We start from the raw sequence: 17741 nt of genomic DNA, 5'->3' as shown, positions 1-17741 counted from the left end.
TGGGGCTTAATAGTGGTAAAAGCAGATGAAAAATATAAAAAAACATAACCCTAGCAGAATGACCCAAATTTGTATGTTCAAGATGTTAATACAGTTTTTCGAGACAGGATAAAATAGCATCCTCCGTACTACCGTTCTACACTTAGACCTGTACGCAAACTGCATCAGATCTAAATATTGGTCCAAAACGGGGTTTAAAAGCTTAAGAGCCAGATGCTCACACGGGGTTGTAACCCTTCTGGGCCAGCAGCGTTTGATGAATTTAGTTTGGATAACTCATGATGCACTTCATCTTCAGTTACAGTTAAAAACGGGGTAGGATATGTCCTGTGACTGGATAATAAATTATGTAGCTCTTATGTATGCCTCATTTGAAAAATCATGACAATCAAACCAATTGTAAACCGCATGTACTTGATTTGCGTAAGCAACAGATGTATTGGGTTGATAAATGTTTTACTGGTATCATTTGAATAGCCGCTCATCATTCGCATGCCAGCCCAAACTTATTTCATATGATTCTCCGTGAAGTTTCCTTATTTTACGTTTATACAACTCCCTTTCCTTCTTTATAATCTTGTCGAGCTCTTCTTATTTATAATTGATTTAACTTCCCTCGTAATCCAAGACTTATTATTTGGATAAATCTTAATCTGTTTGGAAGGCACTGTGCATTCAGTACAAAAGTCAGATATTGTTTGAGTGAGTTCATCTATCCCATCCATGGCTTTGACGAACACATTCCAGTCCGTAAGATCTAAAGAGGATTGTAGGTTGTCAATAGCTCCAGGGTTCCATTGTTTCACAGTCAATAGCTTAGGTTTCTGCCTCTGAACAATAGGTTGGTATTTTCGCTGTAGAATAATCATATCATGATCAGATTTGCCCAGCTTCGTAATCGGTGATGCGATGTAAGCTTCCTTTAGGTTTGAGTAGCAAAGATCTAGGATTGCCTCTCCGCGGGTAGTAGTCCGGGAGCCCAGAAGGTTTATTCAGCTGAAGAGGTACAAAAGGTTTGGTGGCCTGATTGTGTTGGTAGGTGACCAAGCATCAATAAAATGTGTTGCTGCCGGGGCACACCCTGCATGGTAGGTGAGGGGGTCACAAAATAGGGGGGCAAAATATGCTTTTATTTAGCTGAAGAGGTACAAGCACAAAAGTTGCTGGATCTTATTCCCAGGAGGGTACCTTGCATCATGGTGGCAATGACAGCAATATCTGACTGCATGGGGCCCCAGACAGTAGCCCAAAAGAGGCCCGCCCATATGGTATTATTCAGCTGAAAAGGTACAAGGGTGAATTCTTTTGCATTTGAACTATTACACATTGTGGTGTACTAAAACACTAATGACAGTAACTTTGTCCTGCATAGGGGCCCAAACAGTAGCCCTAAGAACGGGCCATGCGGTACAACCAGCTGTTGGCTAATTTATCTAGCTGAAAAGGTACACGAACAAAACTTGTTGGATACTGCTCCCAGCAAGACTAATTTCATTGCTGTAGCAACAACAGCAATATCTGACTGCATGGGGCCCCAGACAGTAGCCCAAAAGGGGCCCGCCCATGTGGTATTATTCAGCTGAAAAGGTACAAGGGTGAATTCTTTTGCATTTGAACTATTACATATTGTGGTGTACTAAAACACTAATGACAGTAAATTTGTCATGCATAGGGGCCCAAACAGTAGCCCTAAGAATGGGCCATGCGGTACATCCAGCTGTTGGCTAATTTATCTAGCTGAAAAGGAACACGAACAAAACTTGTTGGATACTGCTCCCAGCAAGACTAATTTCATTGCTGTAGCAACAACAGCAATATCTGACTGCATGGGGCCCCAGACAGTGGCCCAAAAGAGGCCCGCCCATATGGTATTATTCAGCTGAAAAGGTACAAGGGTGAATTCTTTTGCATTTGAACTATTACACATTGTGGTGTACTAAAACACTAATGACAGTAACTTTGTCATGCATAGGGGCCCAAACAGTAGCCCTAAGAATGGGCCATGCGGTACATCCAGCTGTTGGCTAATTTATCTAGCTGAAAAGGTACATGAACAAAACTTGTTGGAAACTGCTCCCAGCAAGACTAATTACATTGCTGTAGCAACAACAGCAATATCTGACTGCATGGGGCCCCAGACAGTGGCCCAAAAGAGGCCCGCCCATATGGTATTATTCAGCTGGACAGGTACAAGGGTAGATCCTTTTGCATTTAAACTATTGCACATTGGGGTATACTAAAATACTAATGACAGTTACTTTGTCCTGCATATATGCCCTCACAGTAACCCTAAAGATAGGCCCTGCAGCCCAACCAGCTTTTAACTAATATCCCTACCTGAATAGGTACATAAACAAAACGTGTTGGATACCGCTTCGAGCAGGACTAAATCTATTGCTGCAGTATTGACAGCATATCTGCCTGCATGGGACAAGACGGCGGATAACAATTAAATCATCAAATCATGGTCTTGTCCCCAAAATGCCAGCCTCATCGATGATCACTCTGGACTTCGGTTCAGGAAACAAGAGACGATTCATAAACGTAACCAACATTTCACGTGAGCTTGAAAGAAAGCAAACAGGTTTGAGTGAAGCTCTTATTAGTTTTCATGCTCTGACTGGTTGTGACTACAACTCTGCGTTCTACCGGAAAGGCAAGACTGTACCCTTCAGTTATCTAGAGAAAGACCCTGATTACGTTGAGGCACTGAAGTCCTTATGCACCAATGCTGTCGATAAACCTGCAGTGACTGCATTTGTTTGCAGGATCTATGGATTCAAGGCATTGGACGACATCAATGAAGCCAGGCACCAGTCTTTCACCAGGATGACTAAAAGAAACAGCAAGCGGTACACGTAAAGAAGATCAATTGCTCATCTTTACCACCATGTGAGAAGGTACTGTATCAACACGTATTACGGGCAAACTTCGTTGCTACGATGTGGAGCCATGCACATACCAAACAACCAACCAAAGACCTGCACCCACTGAATTATGGATGGATCGCCAATGATGATGGACTGTATGTGCCCCATTGGTATGAAGGAGAAGCTCTACCCGATACATTGTCCAGTGAAGACTCGGAGCCAGTACATGAGCATGAAGAAATGACTCTGGCTTTGGATGCTGTCGTTGATCCAAGAGATAACTATGCAGAAAATATGAGAAAATACGATATGGACGTAGCAGATGTTGATGATGACAGTGAGTTGGATGATCAGCCATGGCGTGATGACAGTGAGAGTGAATGTGAGGATGAGGATTAGGTATGACCCTTGATGAGAACGCAAACAATTACTTGTGCCATATCTATGTCGTAAATAATCATTATATTGTGACATACATCAACACAATAGAACGGGCAGAAAGGTAATATTCTCTATTGACAGGAACTTATGGATTTCATAGTTATTATGTAATAAAACCCATCTGTTTGCAGTGGTTAAAACAAAACTTCCACCACACCCTGGAGCAACATTTCATCTTCTTGACATGTACAAAACCTGTTACCCAGAACCTATGAGGCTGTTGAAGATTGATGTAGTTTTGATATTTGGCCTTTTCTTGGTTGACCCTAACATGTAACATTAGTGTATTACTCGCTAAATCAAGTGCTGTATTTTCCATGTACTGCTGTGACAATGGACAATAATAATGTCAGCAGCTTACATTTCAGAAAATTCCACTGACTTACAGTATTTGTTACTTGTCTGTACATTCCTATCTTTTGTACCTAGCTATGGGAATCTAGTAACACTCTTTCGTTATAATTCTGTGTGCTAAACTTTATAGTATCAATGTTGCCTAAGATATACAAAATGGTGTCCAATTGACTGTTTACGGTACATTACCCTAGTGTACATGTATTATGGATGTTACTATATGTTATCATTTTAACCAAAACTGTAAATATGTTATTTCAGCAAGTGATGATGTTAACATGCCTTCATATGATTATCACTGATAAATCATTACGATCAATGATTGAGCAAGTTGAATCAAAGTATATCAGTTCAATGCTACAACGATGGAGACCAACTTTGAGTTAATTAGGGCCAGTACAATGTTTTAGGTCATTCTGAAAGATACAATTCTGGCTACACAAAGTATTTTAAATTACATTTAAAAAAAGTGCACCTATCATAGCGTTCAGGTATGGTGGTATTCACAGTTTTGAATTGCCTCGCAATCCAATTATAAGGTACGTTACACTGGATTTCTAACGAAGAAGACAAATAACGTTGTTAACCAGGTCCAATAAATCATAAATCTCTTGCAATTATATCATTTCTGTTTTCTCTCACTGCTCGTCCAATCGTGGCAAGAGACAATAAACATGAAAGGAGGGGCTATGTTGGGCTATATTGTCTGGGCCCCAGTGCAGAACGAAGTTGGTGTCATTGGTAGATCTACTTAGGTAAACCTAAATGTATCAGCATTAATGCTGAAAGATTCACCCTTGTACTACTTTGACTGAATAACACCATATACGGGCCTGTTTGGGCCACTATGAAGGACAAAGTTACTGTCATTAGCATTATAGTATACCCCGATGTGTAATAGTTCAAATGCAAAAGAATCTACCCTTGTATCTTTTCAGCTGAATAATACCATGTGGGCTGTGCCCTTTTGGGCCACTGTCTGGGGTCCCATGCAGGCAGATATTGCTGTTGTTGCTACAGCAATGTAATTAGTCTTGCTGGGAGCAGTATCCAACAAGTTTTGTTCATGTACCTGTTCAGCTAGATAAATTAGCCAACAGCTGGTTGTACCGCATGGCCCATACTTAGGGTTACTGTTTGGGCCCCTATGCAGGACAAAGTTACTGTCATTAGTGTTTTAGTATACCCCAATGTGTAATAGTTCAAATGCAAAAGAATCTACCCTTGTACCTTTTCAGCTGAATAATACCACATGGGCGGGCCTCTTTTGGGCCACTGTCTGGGGTCCCATGCAGGCAGATATTGCTGTTGTTGCTACAGCAATGTAATTAGTCTTGCTGGGAGCAGTATCCAACAAGTTTTGTTCATGTACCTGTACAGCTAGATAAATTAGCCAACAGCTGGTTGTACCGCATGGCCCATTCTTAGGGCTACTGTTTGGGCCCCTATGCAGGACAAAGTTACTGTCATTAGTGTTTTAGTACACCACAATGTGTAATAGTTCAAATGCAAAAGAATTCACCCTTGTACCTTTTCAGCTGAATAATACCATATGGGCGGGCCTCTTTTGGGCTACTGTCTGGGGCCCCATGCAGTCAGATATTGCTGTCATTGCCACCATGATGCAAGGTACCCTCCTGGGAATAAGATCCACCAACTTTTGTGCTTGTACCTCTTCAGCTAAATAAAAGCATATTTTGCCCCCCTATTTTGTGACCCCCTCACCTACCATGCAGGGTGTGCCCCGGCAGCAACACATTTTATTGATGCTTGGTCACCTACCAACACAATCAGGCCACCAAACCTTTTGTACCTCTTCAGCTGAATAAACCTTCTGGGCTCCCGGACTATAGGACACTGTACATGTTGATGATAGCTAACACTAGTTTTTTCTCAGTATACACTGGTTAAAGTCACCGTCAATAACAACAAAAGCATTAGGATGAGCTACATCTAAATCTTGAATAACTGCACATATTTCAATAGCGGCGGCTTTGCCAACCCTGCGGTTAGGTACATATACTGTGAGATGAATTACATACATACGGAAATTCCCGAGGGAGGTCTTAAACCAACAGCTAAAATTTCTACATATGTTTAGCATGAGTAATGCTTTAATGTAGCATTATTCGGATGACACCACTGTTCGTTCCATATAAACATACTCCTCCCCTTTCTGTTTTCTGCCTGATTCAGGTCTCTATCTCCACGTTATAAATTAAAGCCATCAATGTTTACGCAATCCTCCGTTACGGTTACATTGAGCCCAGTGTCTGTAAACAACATAAGGGCAATTCCATGAGAAAGTGGACATGATACCCAAAAAATTAAAAGTGTGTGACAATAGTAAATTTGGTGTCAAATGAAAGCTAAGAGTCCATATTTTCCAGAATCAGGTTCAGAAATGCAATTTTCATTCATTTTGGAATGAAAATATATGGGTAATTGAATATTCATGAGTTGATACAGAAAATTGGATGATTGGTAATAAAAACTATTCGTCACTGCTAATTGATAGCGAGTATATAAATGATATCAGCCACTACCATGTGAGAGTATAGATCATGGAAAACTGAATGGATAATATTTTCGCCCCTTTTCTTCATTGGTTCCGCTTCAGTGGCCTTTGGTATTTTTGCCATTTGAAATGTCCTTCCGTTACCGAAAATATAACTTTTTTTAGTTTTTCAGGAAAAGTTGCAGCATGATTAAAATGAAAGTTCATCTTCAAAGCAAGTTTAGATTGGCCAACAAAATGAAATAATTAGTTTCACCCTGGTCCTCTTCGTTTGTTCATTATGATTGATTAAAACCTGTCTTTCCGTTACCATTTTGGTAACGGAAGGACAGTAACGGAAGGACAATTTTTTTTTCCAGTCAGATAATTGAGTCATTTGCCTATGATTAAAAGTAAATATCATTGCATGCATACATATATATTGTATACAGCATCCTGTGGGAGTTGTTGACTCTGAGAGTGATGTTTATATCTACTAAGGTGGTGTGATTGTATAATCTATTGTTGACTGTCTGGACTAGGGCAGCCAACAATTCTTTTCATGTCTCAATGCTAAATGTGTACAGTTGAGCGTTGAACTTGCCACAGTTTATCTACTTCTTCACATAGACTGATGGGGTCCAAGCTTTGTAGTGCCCCTGAATCCCCTACAGTTCAACGACCAACACAGTGTGGGGACTTCATTGTTGTAGAATATGTGGGCGGAAATAAAGTCAGCAAATCATACACGTTTGTAGCACTTGTCACAGGAGTTCATGAAAAGGAAGTGTATGTGACCCATCTCCACAAGGGTGATAAGGAAGGCAAAGGGTATGTTGCAAGGGACCTCACAGACAAATATGGAGTGGTCACGGAGGATCAAATTGTGAAGCTGCTACCGTCACCATTCATGGACAACAGGGAGAGATTCATTTTCAGTGACGCTATCCCAGAGGGGAATTAGGTTGTCCAGAGTATCACTGAGTAACGTTGCATGCTTATGCATGAAGATTGTGTGATTGTTTGTTCCTTTAGATATAATTACTTCTCATTAATTATTCCAAAAGTAGTAGGATTTCAGCTTCAGTTGACTACATAATATTTTAGATTAAATGTTGTTGAGTATATTGATACACTGTAGTTGCCTCGACTTTTTCGGATTCACTTTTTCAAAATTCAGGTATTGATACCGTTAATTAACGTTATAATTTGTTTGTACTTTCAGATACAATCACTTCCCATTAATTAGCAGGTGCTTATTCCTTAAGTAGTAGGACTCCAGCTTCAGTTGATTATCATTTTAGAATAAATTCAGTTGAATATAGTGATAGTTGCTTCAACTTTTTCAGTTTCGCTTTTTCAGTTATTGACATACAGTTAATTAACATAATGTGATTAGTTGATAATTAGAAATAACTTCCATATTTTGCTTTTGATGGTCAGTACATTGTTATAGTTCACATTGGAATGTTGGTTCTGACAATTTTATTATTGTGTCAACATGTGATATACTCTTCTTTGTACACTGTAAATGAGTGGACATATTTTCCTTCCGTTACCGTCCTTCCGTTACCAAATTTAACTTTAATTAGCACAATATTTCTAGAAAACCAAAGCAACAATTTCAGAATTGAAAGTGGTACAGTATAGGAAACAGTATTGGGATAACATTTCTCACCTCTAAAATAAGATTACTCCATAGAATTCACAGAGTTTTACAATAAACTCAAGACGTGTGAAAACCCTTGTCCGTTTGCTGTCCTTCCGTTACCGACCTCATTAATATTCATATTTCAAAAATGGGAAGGGTTTGTGTAAAAAAAATATGTGGAAATTGAAGTATGTAGTTATAGCTACTCAATGATGACAATTACTTGTTGTAATTAATGGGGATATTCATGATATACTTGTTCAAATGTCAGAAAATTAGTCCCAATGTCCTTCCGTTACCATGGAATTGCCCATGAGGCTAATATGTTTATAATCTTTTATGTATTGTACATAACCGTGCAACTCATTCATTTTATTAGTAAGTTATTATTATTGACGTGAAATATGGCTTGAATTTACCAGCTTTCCCTCGCTTTCTTTTCTTCATGGCATTAGGTAACTCCAAGTTCAATAGATCAATAACAAAATGGCCGACTTAGGCTTCATAGAACATAACTCAGCTGCTGTATACCGAATCGGCTGGTTAGTGGTAGTTGGACAATCAACATTTACACACAATCCAAGCGATAGAATTAGTATTAGAATACATAAAACAGTGGCAATTTATCCATATTGCAGCAAGTGAGTACAAAAACAACAAATGTTAAACGGAAGAAAGATATAAAAAAATATAGGAACAAAATACGAGCTGTGTCGTCACATGTGCAGCGCCAATCTAGTAATAGTTTATTACAAATATTCGATGAAAACCTTTTTTCTTTGACTTTTTTCTTTTCTTTTTCTTTTCCTTTTATTTTCTTTTCTTTATACAACTGAAGTGGGGTTAATTCATGCGATACAGCCTTGTGGAAGCTATAATGTCAAGTATACTTTGTCAGAAAATCGCATTTAAGCATCTCAAAGAGCCAAGCAAATTCTCTTATTGAGCGAAACATGACTTACATTTCATAAGGAATACAACTCAGCAAAAGAAAACAAATTTAAAGAATAACCAATGCTCGCAGGCGTTGTAAGACACCTACATTAATACTAAATGGATCAAAATTCGGGTATAGAAACCCAAATAATATTCACTTGTTACACTTGTTAATACTGATTAAAGGTTGTCTCTTATTCACAATACAACTGATCAAGCCATATACATTGGGTATTTTAGTTAATATTATTTTATATTTAAATTTGAAATACTACTATTATGGTTGCGATTGCAGAAATATCTTCAAAATGTGTTAAATAACCACTAACAATAATATTTCGAACGTGAAGTATGACAAGAGAAACTTACTGTTTAGAGTTTCACAGGTTATTCCTCTGTACCCGGGAGGACATAGACACAGGAAGGCGATCCCATTAGGTAAGCAGGTTCCTCCGTTTACACAAGGATTTGAAGAACACACATCACCTTAAATGAAACAAAAGGAAACTTGTTATCATCAGTACAAGTTATAGCTTTGTACTTTTGAACCGCCTTTACATGATAAACTAATCAAACATAGGGACAGTTGTTTTGAGTCCTAACCAGTCATCAGTTGAAACACCTTTGATCGAGTAATGAATTCGTCTGTGAATTCGTCCACAGTAGAATCTGCTGACAGGTCTAACATGTTTTACGGTTTTATAACACACTTCAGTTTATACTGATTAGTTGTCTCTTATTCACAGAACAAAATTATCATGCCATGTACATTGGATTTCTTTCTACAACTTGAAATACGCTTTCTATTATAGTTGCGATTTGGGAAATTTAGCATGTAATCTAGACGAAACAAAGCCTACAAATGAAGAATGATAAAACAAGTTATCACTCGGACTGAAAACTCTCAATTTTAAAAGCTGCAAAGATCTTCAAAATGTATTATGAAATAACCACTAGCCATTATATGTCGGCGGTTAATTATGGCAAAAGACACTTACTGTTAAGGGTTTCACATGTTATTCCTCTGTAACCGGGAAGACATAGACACAGGAAGATGTCCCCATTAGGTAAGCAGGTTCCTCCGTTTACACAAGGATTTGAAGAACACACATCACCTTAAATGAAAAAAAAGAAGCTTGTTATTATCAGTACAAGTTATAGCTTTGTAATTTCAACCGCCCTTACATGATAAACTAATCAAACATAGGGACAGTTGTTTTGAGTCCTAACCAGTCATCAGTTGAAACACCCTTGATCAAATAATGAATTAGTCAGTGAATTCGTCCACAGTAGAATCTGCTGACAGGTGTAACAAGTGTTACAGTGTTATTACACACTTCAGTTTATACTGATTAGTTGTCTCTTCTTCACAGTACAAAATTATCATGCCATGTACATTGGATTTCTTTCTACAACTTGAAATACGCTTTCTATTATAGTTGCGATTTGGGAAATTTAGCATGTAATCTAGACGAAACAAAGTCTACAAATGAAGAATGATAAAACAAGTTGTCACTCGGACTGAAAACTCTCAATTTTAAAAGCTGTAAAGATCTTCAAAATGTATTATGAAATAATTACTAACTATGATATGTCGGCGATTAATTATGGCAAAAGACACTTACTGTTAAGGGTTTCACAGGTTATACCTCTGTAATCGGGAAGACATAGACACAGGAAGATGTCCCCATTAGGTAAGCAGGTTCCTCCGTTTACACAAGGATTTGAAGAACACACATCACCTTAAATGAAAAAAAGGGAACTTGTTATTATCAGTAATAGCTTCTAGTCAAACCGACCTCACTGTCGGACTGTCGATAAAAAACATTCATCGACATGGTTGCTATGAAAGCCTCCCATTTACATTGAGTATAAAGATGCATAAACAACGACGTAGTAAGTATCATTTTGGGGGAGGTGAGGTGGGCTTGGGGGCTAGAGAACTACGTATGATGGTGCAGAGAAAGGTACTCACCAATTTGACAAAGATCTCCAGTGAAACCATTTTGACATTGACACAAAAACATTGTACCGAGGTTGACGCATACTCCATTATCTCCACAGGGATTAGACATGCAAGGATTGGGAGCTGGGGGTTATGAATATGTAAATACAATATAATGATACTAATTAATTTTTTACCCACAGTTTTTACCCAAGTTTGTACCCAAGTTTTTACCCACAGTGCATATGATAAAGAATCTGTTTCCAAATGATGCTGTATCCATCAAAAACATATACCTTAGACCCTTTTTTTCTAATGATCATCTCGTAAGTTTGTTGTGTTGCTAATATGGTAACAGATATATTCTGTTTAACCCAATCGGACTATAATTGCATTAAATTGTCCTGTACGTAGGAATGTAGTTTTGTAAAGCAACGAATCATTTCGGCTTTGGTATTTACGCTTCCTTTCGTTTGACAGTTCTGTCACACAAAACAGTTTTCCGTCTATATTAGGGCCTCTGAAACAGTACTAATTGAGCTATGTGACTATATCTATTGATTGGGAACACTTGTATCACACAATCTTTGCTCTGGTAACCTGTATAATGTTTGTGTTGTTTGACAGGCGCTATAGGTAATCATTCAAGATATCAACAATTGTAAGTTAATTAAAAGAAAATCATAAAGTTCTCTATGAAAACAGATCAGCAACAGATTGGATTTATGTAAATATTATCATATTCACATTGGTTTAATACTTAAAGGCAATTTGTTAATAATTCCGTGGATTTATTTCACGCATTTAGCGGAATTATATGTCAACGCATCCGCGAAAGTATGGAAACTTTTTCCCTCGCGTCGTGAGTTTGACTCCCAACCTTTACAAGAAGAATTTTCTCTATTTACGGCGAAAGTTTGGTCAAACCATCAATGAGGTCACAATGCTAGTGGATAGAACCTAACAGCTCAGCAAAATCAGCGAGATCTCTAGCACCGCTATCCTTTAAAAGAAGATTAATGCCCTTACTATCGCGAATTTATCGTACACCATTCATACACGTAAGTGATCATGTTGTAATATTTAACGATGTACATACAAAAATAGATGATGATCATTAACTACATAATCATATTTTAGTTGAATATATGTGTGGTCACGAATAACAGCATGCATGTTGTTACGATTAAACATTGGTGCACAACATATCCCTACATCATGTGTATACATCGGTGCCTTCCAATCATAAGGTCCCCAGTTCGTGTCACTCCAAGATTAACGTATGTTGTCCAGTTACAGAGTTGTCGACAATTGACAATTCATCATTATGGACGTTAAATATGAATCTAAGAGACTGACTTCGGTCAGCTTGCGGCTTTGATAAGCCAGTGAGTCTTCTACGCGAGTTCCTGCTTGCAGGAGGATCTAAAAAACATACACACATACATACACGCATACCATCGGGTTCTTTTAGTACATCGTTTTACATGACTAGTTCATTTGTGGAGATCCATAACAAAGAAATGTAACTTACCATTCTGACAGAATTCTCCAGTGAAACCATTCTGACATTGGCAGATGAAGCGAATGTTGAGATTCAGGCACATTCCATTATTTCCGCAGGGGTTCGAAGTGCAAGGATTTGGAGCTGGACAAACAGGGAAATATTGTGTCTTTCAAACAAATGTTTATTATAAACGAATGTTTATTGAAACCAGTATAAATATCAAACAAAATATTTATAAAAAGGAGTACAAAATACTGTTAAAATATGACATAATATTCAAAATATACATATAAAAGAAACAGACATAAAATTACGTTGGTTCTAAGTGACCAGACTGAATAAATATTGCAGCACGATAAATAAAGAATTTCTGTACAGCTGAATTCTGTATTTTTAGCAAGATATGGGGATTTCTAAGATTTCTGCTGGATGTGGTTAAATGAATGGTAAAAGTGAAGCATGCAATTGATGGTTTGATTGTTTTCAATAGTATTTGTCATTCTCATTAATTCGGTCTTAGCAGAGGTATTCACGATTTCTCTTAATGAATGGTAATCTACTTCAATATTTACGCTGTATACTGAAGAACCTTAGTTAGTCTATTCTTATCTTTACAATGATATAAAGTGATACCAAACAGGTACAGCCTACAAATAATATGGGGCAGGATAGCAGAATTGAATACATCTTCCTTTGATTCTTTGTTAAAAAATGACACAATATAAGCTAAACTAGATACGATATGGTACACCTTGCTCAATTTCTTTGATGACAGTTAAACGTCAGTCTGTTGTCAATGCGTCCCCCTAAATAGTCAATCCTGGACGTTCTCTTAACGTCAGATCCCTGTATTTGTACACTTTGTGGTTTTCATGACACAAGGCCTTTATGCGTTCTGTTTATGTTTGCAAAGCACATTTCCTTCGACTTTTTGGGACTGATCAACAAATTCTCATGATCACATGTTCATTCTGTGTCGTTAACAAATCGTTGGTAATCTGATTGCTCACAGACAAATGAACTTTTGTATACTTTACATGATAATGCAGTGTCGTCAGCAAAGTTTGTGACGGAGATGTGATCATTAGAATTGATTTCATCAGTGTTTATAGTAAACAATAAAGCAGATAATGGACCTCCCTGAGGCATACCAACTTTTATTTCAGACTTATCTGACAACCCTTTCTCCAATTTAACTTGTCGTGACCATCCCTTTAAAAAGTGAGCCATCCGATATGTATGAGCCATGGCTCAATAATATATCTAGATAAATCCTTAGTTAATTTATTTGCAAAGACTGTATTGAATGCACTGGAGAAATCGAAGAACAACACCTTTGATAGAGTGGTTTCCTGGTTATTCAAATGCGACACAATTTCATAGATTAGTAAAAGCACAGCGTCGATACAGAATACACCTTTTTTGTAAGCAAATTGTCGTTTATCCCCAATCTGATCAATACTCTTCATTTACTGTGGCAAAAAGAGCTTTTGCATGCTATTAAATGCAATACTTGCTAAGTCAATTGGTCTGAAATCATTTACATTCTTGGGGTACTACACTCTGGGAACAGGAGATGTTAATGCTGTTTTCCACAAACTAGGAATTTCCCTATTTTGAATGCTTTCCTGAAATAAAGATGCGTAAACAGGGGCTAATTCACTAGGACAGCATTTAAATACCCACCAGGGAAATTTGCCTGATCCACATGCAACACCACTCTTATCTTTACTGAATTGTCGAGATACCAGATTAACATCTAATTTAGGAAAACCATCCTTTAATTCGGATAAACATAATGGGATATCTCTACTTACAGAATCATTACATCGTCCAAAATGTTCAGTCAATTCACTCCCTAGCTCTTTATCAATACGCATAATAGTGCCATCTTTGTATATCCCAAAAAGTACGAGAGTTTCCTTTTATTTGTCCAAAGGTGTTACTTCCTTTGTCAGATACATATTTGTTAATTTTCCTCTGTATTTTATTCCGTAGGTTTTGATTCCCCTCCTCAATGGTCCTCTGCTTGTCTTTTTCCAGTTGTTTAATACTGTTGTCCGGGGGTATTCGTTTTATCATATCAGTGGGTGCCAGTCGCTTTGTGGTATACATACGTCACTGACAAAGTCAATATAACTTGAGACCACTTCCGTTAGTTCACTTAAATCATCACAACTTTCTCGGAAGACATTCGAGTCCGTTGTTTCGATCATATCTTGCATGATCATAACATTTTCTCTTGATAAGTCCCTTTCCATTAGCCGTCGTGGGTTTTTGTTTACACGGCGTTTCTCAGTATACTTTGGTATAAGTATAGAACACTACAGTGATCTCAGACGGATATCGGGTGCATTTTCTTTGCATAATAATAGTCCCCTTTTAAATACACTACATCTAATATAGAATTTGACTGTGGGTAAGTGCAGAAGTTTACGAGATTTTTTGAAACTCATTGTTTCGATGACATCAATGTGTTCTCGGTTTATATCGCCAGTTATTATAAAATACGATCGGGGATTTTCCTTTTGAAGCTTGGTAATTGTTGATATTAATTGTTGATCTTCTATTGAAAAGTGAGACGATGGCCTTGTATATACATTTATGATAGTTTTATTTGATATCTCACTTGGAAGGTATCGTGGTCGTGCCCTAAGAGCAAGAAGCTCAAATTCTGGTGTTGAGATGGTAGAACATACCATAGGGTAGCATACCGACCAGTTATTCGTAATATACGTTATAAGTCCACCACCATTTACAGAAAACTGCCGGTCATGGCGAAACATGAAGTAATTATTCATGTGTAAAGCTTCATCCGGCACTAGGTGTTGTGGAATCTCGTTTAGCCATTCTTTGGCAGGAGTTTGTAACTTTCTTTTTATGTAACGTGATGAAACACAACTTACGTAGGTTTGTAACAGTTTGCTCCAAATGTACACATTTTCCTTGAATGCTATTCACATTAGCTGTCAATCCATACTGAAAGCCAAATAATATGAGACGGATGTGTGTTCCTAATCCGATTCTGTATACCTGCCCGGGTTCCTCTGTATAGTCGTTGTATTGATTGTTCCTTCAGTTTGCTCATCAACTGTGAGTCTATTGTGAAGTCGTGCATACGTTTCCGGATATCATGCATTGTCTCTGAATTAGAGTATATTAGGCGTCGATCTAGTCCTATGCTTTTGGTATTGTTGGAGTGCATCCTACTATACACTGTCACTGAAGAAAGGCCTATACCTATAGTAATACTAATTGGGATAACACACGGTAGCTTAAAACACAGTTTTACATCTCACCCGTTTTTTTAATTCCTTGAAAAACAACAGGTGAGTAAGCGTTAGTAGTCACACATAAAGACATCCAACAACATCAAAAATACTAATTTAATCACACAAAACGATAAACAACTGTACTACTCATTTCATTCACGGCAGCTCGGTACAAAGGGCCAGTTCAAAACACAGTCGATATAGCATAGGAAAAGTGGAATTTAAAAATCTGTTCATTTATTCTTGTAAATGTAGTTACGATTATCAAAATTTTTACTGAATCATTTGAGAGGGAGAGGGGGTGGAGAGCGGGAGAGAGCGGGTAGAATCTGTAGCGTCGCCAATGGTGTTGCAGAGGGGCACATATCCACAATAATTGTTGGCGCCACCCCCCGGTTCCCCCAGGGAAGAAGATACACAACCTTTGACTGTTGCACACTCCATTTACTTTCGTCTCTCTCCGGCCAAATTACTACTGATTTAAAGCTGAGATAGGTTATGGAAACGATAAAGACAAAAAAGGGGCCCTATGGCGGACTAATGGACCCAACATCGGCATGGCTTTGCGTTCCGCGGTTACCTGGTATAACCCACATTTTGTGCCCCCCCCCCCTACTCACAATGTTGCTCTCATTTTCCTGTGTCCCACCTCCCTATACTTATAAACGTCTAGCGACGTCACTATGTAATATTGCTTATATGATGTTGTTTATCTTTCAGTGAATATAAATTTGTCACGTCCACTCACTATTTTGACAAAGTTCTCCTGAATATCCATTTAGACACTGGCAAGTAAACGCTCCATCGGAATTCAGACATATTCCATTATCTCCACATGGATTCGAGATGCAACGGTTTGGAGCTATAAGAAAAAATAAGTCAGAGGAGATTCCAAGAAATAGAGATAAAACTCTATGAACTTAACTCTATTTCGAAATAGCTGACGTTTCTTTCAATTTGTAAAAATCAGATCATATTTTATCAGTTTTATATTGAGCTATAGTTATCGTTAAAGATGCTGAGAAAATATCAGCTCTCCAAAAAGGTTCGAGATACTTTGTTTGGAGCTAAAGAAAACAAAACATGCTTTCGGACAAAAGAAGGAACATTAAAATACTTATTACGTAATGCTTATACATCTTTCAATATCTGTAAATAAAATATGTTAGGAGAGTCTAGCCTACAAGTCCCATTTAAAAACAAAATAGTTCTTATTGTTAACAGGTTACTGGGCTAATTACCAACTGATTACAACCTTCTTTGCAACATGTAATGCTTCATGATTTTCATCAAAATCTACATCTTGTGAGTTACGTTTCAAATGTTTGTGTGTGTTCTCTTTTTAAAAAAATTTCATTGAATTAATAGATAATAGAGTGATTACAAGACCCATTCATACTCACCAATTTGACAAAATTCACCAGTGAAATCATTTTGGCATTGACACAGAAACAATATACCGAGGTTGATACAGACTCCATTATCTCCACAGGGATTAGACAGGCAAGGATTGGGAGCTGGTGGTTATGAATACATAAAACAATAAGATACTATTTTATTATTAAACACGCAAAGTTTTTATCTACATTGCATATGATAAAGAATTTGTTTCAAAAGGATGATGTATCCATTAGAAACAATAATTTTGATCCTTCTTTTCTTTTAATGATCATCTCGTAAATTATGAATCCGTATTCGTAGGTTTTTTTGTTGTTGCAATGTTGCAACAGATATATTCAGTTCAGCCCCATCGGACAATAATTGAATTGAATCGCTCTGTACGTAGGGATTTAGTTTTGTTAAGAAATGATTCATTTCGGCTTGCGTGTTTACGCTTGTACTGTCACACAAAATAGTTTCCGTTTTGTTTAGGGCCTCTGAAACAGTAACATTTAAGCAATGTGACTATATCTATGGTTTAAGAACATTGGTATATATATCACAGGACTTCTTTGCTCTGGTAACCTGTGTAATGATAGAGTTTGTGTGAATATATGATGTTGTTTATCTTTCAGTGTTTATAAATTTGTCACGTCCACTCACTATTTTGACAAAGTTCTCCTGAATATCCATTTAGACACTGGCAAGTAAACGCTCCATCGGAATTCAGACATATTCCATTATCTCCACATGGATTCGAGATGCAACGGTTTGGAGCTATAAGAAAAAAATAAGAGGAGATTCCAAGAAATAGAGATAAAACTCTATGAACTTAACTCTATTCCGCAAATAGCTGACGTTTCTTTCAATTTGAAATATGAGATCATA

The 17741-nt window shown here is 37.5% G+C and overlaps 1 protein-coding gene across 1 annotated transcript in view; it reads right to left on the bottom strand.

The window, feature by feature from the left end:
* Nucleotides 1-17741, bottom strand: part of LOC139981193 (uncharacterized) — an 81391-nt gene that overhangs the window by 24719 nt on the left and 38931 nt on the right. The window contains exons 30-37 of the mRNA XM_071993399.1: nt 17517-17630; nt 16877-16990; nt 16222-16335; nt 12229-12342; nt 10725-10838; nt 10375-10491; nt 9748-9864; nt 9119-9235 (exon numbers count right to left, since the gene is read on the bottom strand). Coding sequence (XP_071849500.1) covers nt 9119-9235; nt 9748-9864; nt 10375-10491; nt 10725-10838; nt 12229-12342; nt 16222-16335; nt 16877-16990; nt 17517-17630 — 921 coding nt within the window. The remainder of the gene's footprint in view (nt 1-9118; nt 9236-9747; nt 9865-10374; nt 10492-10724; nt 10839-12228; nt 12343-16221; nt 16336-16876; nt 16991-17516; nt 17631-17741) is intronic.

The sequence above is a fragment of the Apostichopus japonicus genome, chromosome 15, assembly GCF_037975245.1.
Source record: "Apostichopus japonicus isolate 1M-3 chromosome 15, ASM3797524v1, whole genome shotgun sequence".
In the NCBI taxonomy this organism is placed as follows: Eukaryota; Metazoa; Echinodermata; class Holothuroidea; order Aspidochirotida; family Stichopodidae; genus Apostichopus; species Apostichopus japonicus.
Note: the sequence above shows the minus strand (reverse complement) of the source record. Positions and strands in the feature narration are given on the sequence as shown.